Below are 15,097 nucleotides of genomic sequence, written 5' to 3' on the forward strand. Positions count from 1 at the left end.
GGTCAGCACGCACCCATTCCTGCATCGAAACCACAAGAAACTACCTCACCCACCGGCCCAGCTCTGCCAGGGGTCCTGCACTTGGCCAAGGGCCCCAGTAAGCCATTTGCCTCCCTGTTCCCTCCACCCCACCTCCACCCCAACACTCTTAAGCTCCAGGTGTTCCAGAAACTCCCGAGGCACCACGGCCACGCAAGGATTCGAACCCCAGCCTGCCAGAGCCCTAGTTCCCAGAGTGACACTCTCCAGTCTCCCTTCCCAGAAGGCTTCCACCACCCTGGGGGTCCTTGAGCTGCACGAGGGGGAGAGGACCCTCCCTGCACTCTGCAGGAGGGCATGCGACTCACTCCTGGCCACAGAGCTATGAGGTGTCACAGCTGGATTGGAACTGACACCCTGGCCCCTCCAGAAAATGATTACCAGGAACACAGATCACTGAGCTGGGGTGGCGGGGGGGGGGCCCACAAGGGAGACCCCGAGACCCCAGAGAGAGGTCCCAGGGACTGGGGAGGTGGTAAAGTCCCTAGCAGCTCCCTTCCCCAGATGGCAGGAGAGAAATGTTTTCTTTCTTATTGCAAAATTGGTTTTGAAATGTCAGAGCCCAGAACGGAGCCTGCCTGAGCCCCTAGGAGAGCCAGTGGTGGAGGACCCAGGACACGACCCCTCCCCCTAGGCTCCAGGGGTGGGCACAGGCTCTTCCTCAGGACGACCCCCTCCTCGGCTTACCACCCCCGCCTCACACCACCAGAGGGTGATGACCTGCCGGTATACGGGTACCAGGTCCAAAGGGATGGGTAGTACCGACACAGCGGGTACATACAGGGCTGTAGTGTTCCAGGACTGAGAGCATCAGGAGCTGGGCTGAGGGTGGAGAGGCGGGGTGGGGGAGGCGGTGTTTCATTTCACAAGCACACCCACACCCACACTCAGTAAAGGGTGTTCCAAGTAGAGGCAAGAGCACAGGCCAGAGGCCTGCTGAGCGGACATCTAGGCTGTCTGCCAACAGGAGAGGACATGTGCTTGCTCAGGCTGACGGCTGGAGCAGCTGAGGCCGGAAAGCAGGGCCGAGTAGGCAAGAGCAGACTTGGACACCAGGTGAAGTCTGGGTTTTCTTTGGTGGGCAACAGGGAGCCATGGAAGGTTTAGGTTTTAGAGGAGGAGAATCCCATCATAACATCAGGACACCCTGTGTGGCGTGGATTCTGGGCACACCTGTCCCCCTTTAGGTCGTGGGCCCTGAGGTAAGGTGGACCTCGCCTGCCTCCACTGCCCCAGGCCCCTGCATGGGGATGGCCAGCGACGCTCAGGACTCATGCCTGGGTTCAAGCCCCGACGAGGTCAGTTTCTGGAGCTTTGGCTCATCACTGTGTCCAGGAATCGCATGTTGCTATTGACAAGTGGGCACAGTAAAACAGCATTCACAGGGCTTTTGTAAAATAAACGTGAAAGCGGAGAGCACTGCCCAGAGGAACTGACAGGCGGTGAATGAAGGTCGTGCCCCCGCTCTCAGGGATCTGGGAGGACGAATCATTGGATACGTGCCTCCTGGTGGCAATCACGGTGCTGCTGATGGGGAAGGCCAAGTCTGACACGGGAAGGGGCTTCGGGCTGCCAGCTCCCCTCCCGTGGGGAAGTCCTTCAATCCCAGACCCTCCGAATTTCCAAACCACAATCCCTCCTGTTGCGGAAGAGACATCCAAGCCCCCCAGCTTGGTGCTCCAGACTGTCCCCCACTGACCCCCTAACCACCTCTCTGGCCCTATCCCCTGCTTCTGCCTGACACTCGGTACTGTCCTAACACTAGCCCTGTTAGGGCTCCAAGTGTGGGCTTCGGGCTCTGCTCACCTCCAGGCCTTTCTTACTTGTTCCCTCTGCCTGGAGCGCCCTCCTCCCCACCCCCACCCCTGCAGTCCCCCACTCGACTACCTCCTCTGTACTGGAGCTTCAGCAGTAAAGTCGCTTGTCCCTAGAGAATGCTCTTGATCTCCCAGGCTGGGAGACACAACCTCCCCGGGGTTCTTCAAGAGCCCCGGGTTCTCCGCTCACTTTACTGTCCAATTGGGAAGCATTTGATCATAGGACATTCGATCACCTGGGAGTCCCAAGGCCGTGGTCTGCGGCCTGCCACAGGGGAAGCTAGTGAAAAAATGTGACTCAAAAGGGCAGGTCTCTGGTCCAGCAGAGTCAGGCACTGAAGGTATGAGAAGCACATTCTGAGATAATTAGCACCATCCCTTTCTAGAAGGGAAGTAGATGGAGGCCCAACAGGGCCCAATGACTGGCTGGTGCTCACACAACCAAGCAAGAAGCCGAGCTGGGATTTGAACCCAAGATGTCCAGACTCCATAGCCTGGCCTCACTCAAATCCAGTGAGCTGTTCTATGGGAAGAGTGTCAGAGGAACCAGAACGCCCTGCTTTCTGCCCTGCCGGGCACAGTTTTATTGTGAATAGCATCTCTGGTCATCAGAGGAGCACATGAGGCTCTAGGGAAACAGAAAGCTCATCTGACAAGGACTCAGAAGATTCGAATTCCAGGAGAGAATGTCCTACCCAGAGACGGTTCCAATGTGGACGAGTCACATGACCTAGGCCTCAGTTTCCCCATATGTAACTGAGGCTCTTCCTTCACAATGTTGTGTTGAACCTGAAATGATCAGCCTTACAAAGGTGATATAAATTTCTTCATTTAGACCATCCATTTCTAAAAAGAGCATTAGATATTTTCAGAAAGATACACCAAATCAGTAAGACTGCATGAAAAAAAGAAAGCAACCCAGGACAGTGGGTGTGGGGTCAGCTCGACTTCTAGCCTGGTCGGGAGATCGGTTTGTGTCGGAGAAGGTCAGCTGCCCTTAAGAGTGACCATTGTTAGGTGACAAGTTAGAATTGCAGGATATTCCGATGGAGGTGACCTGAGAGACGTGTCCGTCACGGCTTTGCTCAGAGATGGGAAACTGAGGCCCAGAAAGGGAGAGGGACTTGACTAAGGTCACACAGCACATTAGCATCAGCATAGAGAGTCTAACTCAGGTCTCTGATTCATGCTGATGTTCCTGCCTTGTCCCCAGGCCCGGAGCAGATGCCCATGGATGGGGGCAGCGCAGTGCCAGGCCAGGCCCCGGGCACCAGCACTTCTAGTAGGCACAGCACCACAGACCCTGAGCCCTGCCTTGTGGGGAGCAAGGCCAGACCCTGGCCCTGGGGTCACTTCTCGCTGGGCAGAACCAACCTCCTGAAGGCCGATCTGGACCCACCCAGACCTGGAAGGGACGTCCGGCTCAGGGACTCAGGGAAGCAGGAGGATGCTAGAGACCCACCTGGCCGCATGGAGCCTCTGCTGGTGCAGAAGAACCAGACGGCCACTGAGAGAGCATGGTCCCAGGACCAGCAGCAATTGCGTCACCCGGATCATGTTAGCAATACCGTTGGCGGGGAGGGGGACCCGGGGGGGGCTGCCCTGACCTCCCAGATCAGAATCGGCACTCCAACCCAAATCCCCGGGAGATTCCAGCACATCCAAGTTTGAGACACACCCCTGCCATTTATCAGCCCCGAAACCTGAGGCCTGAAGGGGGAGGGACCCAGCCAAGGCCACGGGGCCACGGAAGCCCCGGCCTCTGCATACCTCGGTCTCCCGCAGCCTGGCCTCCAGGGCCGCCCGGGGCCCCTGGGTGTTGTCGTTGACCTGCAGTCGCTCCTGCACGGCCTTCATCCACTTGAGGGCGTCCTCCACGCTCCTGTCGAAGCCCTCCTGGGGCGGCTGAGTCATGGCACCTGTGGGGGCTGAAGGCAGGACCACATGAGATCCGGCCGGCGGGTGAGAACGTCGGGTAGTGTTGGTGAGGATGGAACCGACACTGGGGACAGACCCGCAGCCCACCAGCGCCCCTCCTGGTGCTCCCACTCGGCTGCACAGTCCTCCAAAGGACCATAGAGGAGACCCCCGGGGTCTCTCCTATGGGAGAGCGGGCCCTGGGCGCCGGGCTGGCAGACATCCTCTCCAGCCTCTCGGCGCCCTGCCTCCCGCTCACCCTAGCTGGGGACTCAGGACCAACCCTCTTCTGTCTCTGTGGGTTGAAGCCCCTCCAAAGGAGAATCCCAAAACACATACAGTCTGAGATGCCCATGACACATAATGAATCATGATCTCAATGGATCGAGTAGTCTCACCCTGAGAAATAATTTTTGGCATCACGCAAGCTGAGGTCAGCCCCAGAATCCCACCTGAATATTACCGGCTCAGGGCTGGGGACGGGCCCCATCCGCCAGGGGTCTTGTTGTTAGCTCTCCACGAACTTGGGTCCACGGGGGACAATCACTGGTGTTTTTCCGCTGAGCCACAGACCACCTAGCTTGTGGTGGCCACGGACATTCAACTGACCCACCTGCTCTGCCGCCTTAAGGGAAGCCCTGAAGCCTGGATCCCGGAGCTAAAGCAGCCCTCCCTACGGTGCCCCCCACTCCCTCGCCCTTACCTTTCAGCGGCAGACACCAGGGCTCAGATTTTCACCCGTAACTTTCTTAGAATCCCACTAAACCCAGGCAAAACTATTCTGTATTCCAGCTCTAGTTGTCTGCTTATACCACGATAACCGACTTCGGATTAAAGTTATTTATATCTGCATCTTACGGGAGGGGATTGTGTGTAGCTTATCCCCAACCTCCCATAACGCCTCTGCCAATGTTGAGATGGCCCAGAACTGGTATGAAGTTTAAGGCACCGAAAAACGAATGTAGCATTGGTTAAAATGGCAAATGAAGCAAAATTGGAAAAACCCAAATGCCCAGCAGTGGGCATTAGTGAAGGGATGAGGGGTTCCCCGCCTTTAGGATATTATGCAGCCCACGAAAAGTACGCTTAAAATGAATGGATGATGGAGAATTTTTACACTATAACAACACCAAAACATTCGGCAAAATTGTATGTTTAGTAGTTACAACACTACACTAAAAGCAAACAGAGCCACAAAAAACTAAGCTCCTGGGGAAAGGTTAGGCAGTCGGGCCACGACGGGTCCACGTGACTGACTGCAGGGGGCGTGGCCCACAGTGGCTGAAGCCACATCCCACGTGACCTCAGGCCTCTCTTTTCCTGGCACAGTGTCCTTGGAGGCTGCTCCGGTAGAGACTGTTGGCCTGTGAATGGTGGAAACATAGAGTTGGAAGCTTCGGTTTCCTTATTTTTCCACAGGCACTTTGGGAATTTTCTAGAAAGAGCAACCACCCCTTTAAAAATAAAAATTTTTAAAAAACACAACAGTTTCTTCCCAAGGTTGAACTGCGTGTTGGCTCTGTCCTCGATCATCAGCTTGTGGTCCAACAAGCCTTGACGGAGGGCCTGAGGCTCTAAGCTCCCACCCAGGGCTGGCACAGGCTGGGCTGTGTCCCCAGCGTGCAGGGGTCCGCAGGGGGATCTGGGTCTGCAGTTAGGAGCTCAGCATCCCAGCCTGTTGTTTTCCTTTCAGAGCTGTTTTGATTTTTTTTTTCTAACAATTTAATAAGTTCCCTGAAGCCACTCCCTGTCTTTGAATGCTCCGTTTGTAAAGCACAGTAGAATGTGTGGGCGCTTAAATTGGTTCATTGTGTCTTTAATCTCCCGCCTAGTGTGGGACTTGATTGGCTTCCAGAAAGTTCAGCTTTTACGTAACTTTACAAAGCAAGGCAGGGGAGGGGCAGAGAGGAGTCTCCCAGAGTTTCTGGGGGCAGGACCGCTGGCAAGAACTTTCTTCATTGCCACACGGCCCGAGAGAGGCTTGGGAGAGCCCTTCTGGCGGCAAATGCCCAGGGCCTGTAAGGCAGGGTGATTTGGAGACCCCGATGTACACTGCACGTTACACGTTGTACGATGTACATTACATGGGACACCTGGGGTGCAGCGGGGTACGGCGGGGCTCAGGTGGGCCTCAGACCCCTGGATCGGCCTCCACTGAGGGACCTCACGAGGCTGGGCTCGGGGAGCCCCAGGCGGAGTTCAGGAGACGGAGGCATCTTAGCCTGTTTTGCAACCATTTCGTTCCCCATGACACGCACGGGAACTCAACACAAGCTTGCAGCGAGGCCTGTCTCAAGAAGCTCACAGGAGAGGGACGCCTGGGTGGCTTGATCGGTGAAGCGTCTGCCTTTGGCTCGGGTCATGATCTCAGGGTTCTAGGACGGAGCTCCACGTCTGGCTCCTTGCTCAGCAGGGAATCTGCTTCTCCCCCCACCCCCCACCCCGCCCCTACTTGTGCTCACGGCTCTCTCTCTCTCTCTCAAGTAAACAAAATCCTTTTCAAAAATTAAAAAAGCTCATGGGAGAGAAGCAGCACACTGAGCACGCATGTGGGCTGCAGATCAATGTGCTCGGGGCTGGCGTGGGGGTGGTTTGAGGGAAGCGGGACAGCTCCAAACTTCCAGAGCTTTCTCTGAATAAAGGCTTGAAATGGCAACAATAGAGTGCAAAGAATTACAAAGAAAACCAATGGTCTGAAAACACAGTTATCAGGGGCCTTGGGTGGGCTCAGTCTGTTGAACATCAGACTCTTAGTTTCGGGTCAGGTCACCATCTCAGGGTCCTGAGATCGAGCCCCGCATAGGGCTCTGCTCTCAGAGGGAAACCTGCTTCAGGTTCTCTCTCTCCTCTCCTTCTGCCCCCTTCCCGTGCTAGCTCGCTAAATAAATAAATAGATAAGTAAATAAAATCTTTTAAAAAAAAAACCATAGTTATCAAAAGACTAAATCAATGAGATATACATGCACAAACACACAATTTTTTATTAACATATTAAATCACAAGAGCTAACAATGGGGCTTTGCTACACGACTATTTCTGAGCTTCGGGCAGGTGACCCTGGCCAGGGAGGGTCGAGAGGGGAAGCCTTCACAGGGGTGGGCGGAGGCTGGGGGTTAGGCCGAAAGGGGCAGGGGCAGGAGGACCCCAGAGGGAAGGCTATGGGAGCAAGCACGGGGCTGGTCCGTAGGAGGAGAGAGAGTGAAAGGAAACCATCCCAGTTTCCAGCCTCCTGTGTGGTTACCACAAATATGGCAGGAAGAGAAATGACATTTTGGCCTTGACGACAGACAAGCTGGGCCAGGTCGTAGGCATAAAGCCGAGGCAGGACAGATCAGGGGCTCAGCTGGAACCCGGGTCACAACCCCTAAGTGTGAGAGGCTGACATGTTAGTAGGAGGCTGGCAGGACTTGTGGGATCAAAAGGGGGGGGGAGCTGAACTAGAGCTTGAGGAGGAAGGCTCAGGGCAAAGTGAGGGCCCAAACGCGGTTGATATGTGTGCTGTGGTAGAGGGTGCTGGAAACAGGATGTAGCCCAAAGGGAAGAGAAAGGCACGAACAGGGCTGCCATGGTACACGGCCTACACTGCGCCAGGCACTTGGCCCAGGGCACCTACCACCACGACCTGAGAGGGAGGGGACACAGGGGGCGGCAGACTCATGCTGCCCCACGGCGGGAGTTCAGCCCAGCCTCCCCCGTCCACCAGCACCTTCCTCGTAGAATGTCGTGGGGACTCGTCAGGAAAGCAGGTGCTCCGAGCCCAGCACTGCCCGGCCGCCCCCACTTCTCCCCTCGCAGGTAAGAACACTGGGACTAGGACGTCTGGACGGTTTAGTTGTTTAAGTGTCTGCCTTGGGCTCAGGTCATGATTTCGGGGCCCTGGGATCGAGCCCCACATCAGGCTCCTTGCTCAGCGGGGAGCCTGCTTCCCCCTCTGCCTGCTGCTCCCCCTGCTTGTGTGCTCGCTCGCTTGCTCTCCCTCTCTCTCTCTGACAAATAAATAGAATCTTTGGGAAAAAACAAGAACAAAAAAAAAAACGCTGAGACCAGACACACAGACCCATGGCTTCAGGCTTGAGAGCTCAACCTCATTCTGTCAGATTCCACAGTCTGTGCCCGTCCCGCGGACCACACTGTCTCCAAAGCCAAGCCCAGCTCCCTGCCCCTTGGGGCATCTGACAGGCGTGCCCCAGGGCGGGCAGTGACCCCATATTGGACAGGATCCTATAAGGTGAGTCGAATCCACTCAGTCCAGCGGCAAACCTCCGGGGCCAGCGGACGCAGGGGTGCGGGAGCCCAGAAGCCGCGAGGAGACCAGAGGGAGCCGGGGATCGGCCCCCCTCTCCATGCAACTGGAGCCACCGAGCAGCAGGGACCGAGCACTGCAGCAACAAAACCACTGACTCTGACTACTGACAGCCCGCCGGGGCTCAAAGCCCGTCTCCTGACAGTCGGTGCACAGACCCCCCTCCCCTTCCCAGGACCTGCAGAGCTGAGGCAGTATGGTGCAGGCCCCTCCTGGCTCTGTGGTGCCACCAGACTCCCTAAGGAACAGGCTGGGACAGTCCCCTGCTCAGTCCTTCCAACGCCTCCTCTGGGAACATGCACACACTGTAACACGTGCCATTTGGGGATCTGGCCGCTGTCGTCATGCTGCTAAGGACCTCGCCCAATTCCAATGGGGAACGCGGTACCCCAGGACACCCAACCCCTCCCAGGCAGAGAGAGGGGCAAAGCCAGGTTCACAGAGTGGCTGTCATGGGGCTGGCATTATTGGTTCCAATTTACAAAGATGGAAACAGACCCAGGAAGGTAAATGCGCCTGTCCCAAGGGGCGGACGCAGGGTTGAGGGTAATAATTGCGATAGGCAACAGGGTCTGGTGTTGTGTGTGTGCCTAACTCTAGGATGAAGGGCTTATGGCTATTAACTCATTTATCCTACAAAGCCCCAGTGAGAGACTCGGCATTATCCCTACATTATTGCTGAGAATATTAAGGATCCGTGATACTAAGAACGTCACCCGAAGTCAGAGGGATGTTAAGTAGAAGGTGTAGGACTTGAACTCAGGTTGGCCTGCGTCCAAAGCCTTTGCTCTTAAACACCACAGTTCTACGAAGCTTCCATGCCTTTGTCCGTGGCCCCCAGCTGCCCAACCCCGCCCATGCAGTGCGGGGATCCCGCGGATCCTCTCTGATGAACATCAAAGTTCCAAGAAGGCTCCTTCGGGGGGACATCTGGGCCTCTGTTCAGAGATCTGGCCCTTGCCGCAGGCAGCCACAGTCCTGCAGTGTGGGGCCACTGGCATTCGTTCTGGAACCCAGAAGCCTTCAGCACGCAGACCTCAGTAATCCCTGGACCGTGGCAGACCCCGTGGAGAGTGACAGCCCGCTGTGCCTGCCCTGCCAGCCTGGCCAGTGGCCGCCACCACACACTGACCCTGAGCCCGGGGAACGGGGCGCGCACCCCTTCCGTGACTCGCCCAGCTTCCCCGTGACTCATTCCTGCCCCGCCACAGTTTCCATCCTTACTCATTCCCGCTGCTCTCATGGATGCAGATGGAATTTCAGGCAGCTGGTTTGAATCCCAAAGTTTATTTCAAGTGGATTCTGGGAATGCATTCTTTTGTTTACGTGTGGCAATGATGATGTGGCCAGGCCACCATTCAAGAGTGTCGTTCGGAGCACCAGGATGTTCCTGGGGCAGTTCTCTCCTGCCCAGCATGCCCAGAAGGTGATTCTGAGAGCAAAGCATGAAGAGACCTTATTTCATCTTTTAACAGTCTCTACGGGCCCGAATCCAGAGCCGGGACAATCGCTGGGCTCTGTCCCATCTCAGAGGGAAGGACAGGCTCAGAGAAGCTAAGGGACAGCCCCAAAGCCACACAGACGACAGGCCACCGCAACCTACCCTCTGCCCACCGCACTTGCTGATACCAAAACCCCCTCATCCTACCAGGCTTGTGGGGTCCACTTTACAATTCCAGCCCAGAGGGGACCGGCCAGTGATGGCTTTCACAATGAGGGCTCTGAGAACGATTTTCGAACAGCCCCCGTGACGGAAAAACGGCCGCTGGCAGTTCTCCGGCCCAGCTCCTGCCCCCGACTCTGATTCTGAAACAGCGTTTCCCAGTCCTCTCAATCAAATGAAGCCAAGCTCTCTGTCAAAAGGCACAGAGGGAGCGCTACCCTCAGTGAACATGGTCAAAGGTCAAATACAAGCATCTGGGAATGGAGAGAGAATGCACAGGGCAACTAAGAGACAATGGGGGGAGAATGCACCCCTGGGGTAGGGCAGAGGCTCCTGGGGCACAGGTGTGCTTGGCTCCAGCTGCCGGCTGGAGGCGGGGGGGGGGGGGGGGGGGGGCAGGTGGGGACCAGTCAGAGGCCTCAAAGGGGTGGGCTCCTTGTAGGGATCTTGAGGCCCCAGGATCACGGCTGGCTCCTGGCAGCGTGGGCAGGGCAGTGAGAAGTCCAGGAGGCACGGACTGGCTGTCAGATGCAGATCAGAGAGCACTGGGCAGGGTGTCAGAGTACGAGTCCGACCTGGCTGGGACAGAGAGCCTTAGACCACAGGCATGAGGTCGCTCAGGCCGGTCAAGGCGGTCCTACTGGCTTCTGATTCAGAAAAGATTGTTATGTTAGGTGGGTGTTGGTTTTTCACACTGTGGGTCATGACTCAATCTAGGCTCCGGCAGTAAAAACATGGCTCACAGTCCCAAGGACACCGTGATGACACCCCCTAAGTCTTCGGGCTGGGAGGACATCCAGGCCAGCTGCAGGTGCTGCCCCAGGCTCCATGGCCCCGGCCTGAGAAGATCTGGCCCAATGGGATGGAAGCCAGGATGAGGTGTCAGCCCTTTGTCCCTGCACCTGCCCTGGCCTCCCTTCCCAAGTGATCTGTGACAGCATGGCGGTGACAGACATCCCCACGCCCCTCCTCCAGGCCTCGCACTGGCCCTGCAAAGCTGAGGCATCTATCAGGTCCCCTGTGCCTCACGCCTTCTCTCGGAGGTGGTGGGGCAGGGGAGTCTTCCCCAGGGAGCAGCAAATCCCACAGTCATCCCCGAACCCATAAGACCTGCCTGGCCTCTGGCCCGACCTCCCTCAGCACCTCCCCCAGCCTGGCCAGTGGCCGCCACCACACACTGACCCTGAGCCCGGGGAACGGGGCACGCAGGGTCTGCACCATAGCCCACGGGAAGTGTGGCCACAGCGACCACGCACACCTTGCCCCACGCCTCCTGCGGCTCCCCCATGTTAGAAGGCAATGGCAAACCTTTTTAAAGGAGAAGCCGTGGCTGCATGTAACGTATTCTCAGAGCCCACTCTCACCAAGACGGATTTCAGAAATGAGAACTTTCGGCTAGGTGAAAATCTAGCTTTTCAATCTGAGAGCATTGCCCCAACATGTACAGTTTTTAACTTTTTATTTGTTTTTATTAGACTAGATTTGGCATACGACCTGTGGCCTCCAGAAACACCTCCCTCAGGTCCTAATTTGAGAACGCTTGGACTGGTGGATGAGGCCAGGGCTCCTTGTGACCCCCAAGGACCGAGCTCCCCCTAACCCTAGCTCCACTTTGCTGCACCACAAGGCACACTGTCGGGTTTTCCAGGAGCTTTGAGTCTGGGTGCTGCCCCCTCCTCCAGCTTAGTTCTGGCTGGTAAGTCCTTTCCTACCACACCCCTCTGCACCTCCTTCCAACAGACACTTCTCTGATCTCCTTTCCAAGATCCACTTAGCGCCACCGAGAGAGGTGGAGACCTTCCAGCTTCCTCCCTCCCTGCCCAACCACCCCTCCTTCCTCAGCAGCTCGTGGACACTGTGTACGCTGCTGTTGATGATGGGTTTACTAAGCACCATCTGTGGATTTCCCCATGTTCTCCTTCCCACCTAGGAGGGAGTTAGGATTATGGTTTCCATCTCATGGAAAGAAAATTGGGTTTTGCTTGAGGGGGGGGAGGTGCACAGCATGGTTCGTAAGCCACGGACCCAGAATGGGACCCGGCCGCTGCACCGCGCTGTTCCTGTTCCATTGCTCCTTTGTGCTGAGGAGTTCTCTGAAGGAAGGCAGGGTCAGACTCATCTTTTTGGTTAGCTGACTGGAGATGGGGTCACCTTCATTTCCAACGGCTTCCCTGGGAGTATAACTGATGAATAAGGCATTGTTAAAGGGCACAATTTATAGGGTTTGACATGTACACCCATAAAACCATCACCCCACTCAAGATAAAGAACACATCCATCACGCCCCGGGTTCCTGATCCCACGTCCGGTCCCTCCCTTCTGTCCACACCCCATCGCCGGCAAACGCTGATGTGTGCACGGTCACTGCAGGGCACTTGGCATTTTTCTGGAGGATTTCACGTAAATCGTATGATGCACTATGTATGTGTGTATGAATTTCTGGCCTGGCTCCTTTCCCTCGCCACAGCTCCTCTGGGATACATCCACGTGGATGCTCGTCTCAATGGCTCATTCCTTCCTGCGCTTTATAACGGCCCCATTCTGCGCAGACAGCACGGACGGACCGTTTGCAGCTTTTACGAATAAAGTGGCTCAGAACACTTGTGTACAGACATTCCCTTTCATTTCTCTTGCAGAAATACGTAGGGGTGGAGAGGCTGGATCACGTGGTTGGTGTGATGTTTACACTTTTTGGTAGCCTGGCAGTTGCCAGGCTGTTTTCCAAAGAGGCCACACCCCTGGCCATTCGTGACAGCAGTGTGTGTGAGGGTTCTGGTTCCCGCACATCCCCCCACGGCCAGGTCTTCAATCTTAGCCTCTTCTAATCGGTGTGCCGGGATAGTTTATTGTGACTTTTAATCTGCAGTCCAGAAGGCCAACCACCTGACTGTCTTGTGTTTGCACTTCGAGCGCCCTTACTAAGCTCCCGGGCTCCGCAGAGCCCTTCCCAGGCTCCTCCTCTCAGGCTGTGCCTGGCTCAGCTCCCAGCCTGGCCATGGGCTGAAGGCCAGAGGAGTAGGGAGCTAAGTGACAGGGGGACACACAGCCAACAGGAATCTGCTCCAATTCCAAGGGGCCTGCCAGCTGACTCCTTGAACAGGTGGTTCTCTGAGGCCAAAACCCTTGAACCAACAGCCAGAAGCATGTAGCATGTGATGGTCTCTCTGAGCTCTGAAACAGGGGTTCTGGGGGGTGCCCTACTCTGTGCTCCTGGAGCTCTCAGACGGGCTGAGTTCAAAAGGGACCTGGATGCCCGCACACAACTCAGCAACTCAGCTCACTCAGTGGCTGCCACGGGATGAAAAGCGACAACTTCCCCAACCGCACTGAGCTCCTTTGAACGTGAACTTGCATCTGAGCCCGGCCCTTGCCTGTCTTGATCGCTGCTCCCTTGATCAAGGTACCTGGGACAGACACTGAGACGTGGCTGGAGTTACAAATATGTGTGAACAGACAGGTAAATCTGGAAATTATAGAGAATAGTATTTACTCCCACTGTCACTTAAGTTGGTACTTGGTAATTATCAGCTCAATTCTTTTTTTTTTTTTTTTCTAAAAGGAAGGGGACCTACTGATAAAGAAACAATTAGTGTCATAGTTACTGTTAATTTTCAACAAGGGTGCCAAGACAATTCAATGAGAAGAGTCTTTTCAACAAATAGTGTTGGGACAACTTTATATCCACAGACAAAGACAGAACTTGGACTCCTACCTCACACCATAGACCAAAGTAACTCAAAATAGATCAAAGGTCAAATTGTAAAGAGCCGGACTATAAAACTCGTAGAGGGAATCATGAGCATAAATCTTCCTGGCCTAGGACTGGGCACTGTTATCTTGGATATGACACCAAAAGCACAAGCAACAAAGGAAAATTAGATAAATCAGACTTAATCAAAATTATAAACTTCTGTGCTTCAGAGGACACTATCAAGAAAGTGAAGAGAGGGGTGCCTGGGTGGCTCAGTGGGTTAAGCATCTGCCTTCAGCTTAGGTCATGATCTCAGGGCCCTGGCATCGAGCCGCACATTGGGCTCTCTGCTCAGCAGGGAGCCTGCTCCTGCCCCCCCCCCCCGTCTAGCTCTCTGCCTACTTGTGATCTCTCTCTCTCTGTCAAATAAATATAAATAAAATCTTTGGGGAAAAAAGTGAAGAGAAAACCCCACAGAATGAAAGAAATTTTGCAAATTATTTATCTAATAAGGGATGTCTATCTAGAAAGACAAAAACCCAATTATAAAATGAGCAAAGGATCTGAATGACATTGCTTCAAAGAAGATGTGGGTACAAATGGCCAATGAGCACATCAGAAGATGTTCAATATCATTAGCCATCAGGGAAATGCAAATTAAAACCAAAATGAGATACCACTTTGTGCTCATTGGGACCCTTAGAGTCAAAAAGATAAACAATAACAAAGTATGCTTGAAGACATGGAAAAAGGGAAACCCCAGATACTGCTGGTGAGAATATACAATGATGCAGGCACTTTGAGAAATGGCCTGTTGGTTCCTTAAATGAACACATAGTTACCAGAGGACCCGGCAATCCCCGGGTGTTTACCCAAGAGAAATTACAACATGGCCCCACTTTAAAACTTGTACACACGTGTTCATGATAGCCAAAAAAGTGGAAACAACCAATACGCCCGTCAACTTATGAATGGGTAAATACATGTGTTACATTCATACCATGGAATATTACTCAACAAGAAAAGAGAATGAAGCCATCATAAAGCCATACTATAAATGTCCCTTGAAAACATGATGTTAATGACAGAAGCCAATCACAAAGGACCACACACCACCTGATTCCACTGATATGAAATGTTTAGAACAGGCAAATCTATAGACATAGAAAGTCGATTTGTGTTACCTAAGGCAAGGGTTGGGGAAAGATGGGGGTGGTGTAGGGTTTCCTTTTGGGGGAATAAAAATATTCTAAAAATGATCATAGTAACTTTTGTACAATTCTGTGAATGTACTAAAAGGCATCAAACTGCATACTTTAAATGGGTGAAATATGTTGTGAATTATATCTCAATAAAGCTTTTTAAGAAACGATCAGAATCCAAAAACTAAGAGGGCCATTCAAAGAGACCTAGTTTAAGCACCCATCTTTGTTTGAATTTCCTTAAAAATGTACCCATCCAAAGGCCTCCAAAACCCTTGCACACCTCCAGTGATGGGTGGCTCACTACCTATTCACAGCAGCCCGTCCTCTTTTTACAAAGCTCAGGATTCCCTCTGGGGCTGAGCAAAGTGCAGGCCTGGGAGCAGGCGGTGTGGCTGGCCAGGACTGCATCACCAGGGCCAGTGGGCTGACACTGGGCAAACTCTGTGGGCATACCCTACCAGT

The 15,097-nt window shown here is 54.2% G+C and overlaps 1 protein-coding gene across 2 annotated transcripts in view; it reads right to left on the reverse strand.

The window, feature by feature from the left end:
• The window catches only part of SYNE3 (spectrin repeat containing nuclear envelope family member 3), an 82,028-nt gene that overhangs the window by 46,734 nt on the left and 20,197 nt on the right, over positions 1-15,097 (reverse strand). For both annotated transcript variants that reach the window (XM_004754743.3, XM_013057425.2), the window contains one exon: positions 3,627-3,784. In XM_004754743.3, the coding sequence (XP_004754800.1) occupies positions 3,627-3,770 (144 nt within the window). In that variant the 5' untranslated portion in view covers positions 3,771-3,784. The remainder of the gene's footprint in view (positions 1-3,626; positions 3,785-15,097) is intronic.

Source organism: Mustela putorius, unplaced genomic scaffold (assembly GCF_011764305.1).
Source record: "Mustela putorius furo isolate JIRA1106 unplaced genomic scaffold, ASM1176430v1.1 tig00000129_pilon_pilon_pilon, whole genome shotgun sequence".
Taxonomy (NCBI): domain Eukaryota; kingdom Metazoa; phylum Chordata; class Mammalia; order Carnivora; family Mustelidae; genus Mustela; species Mustela putorius.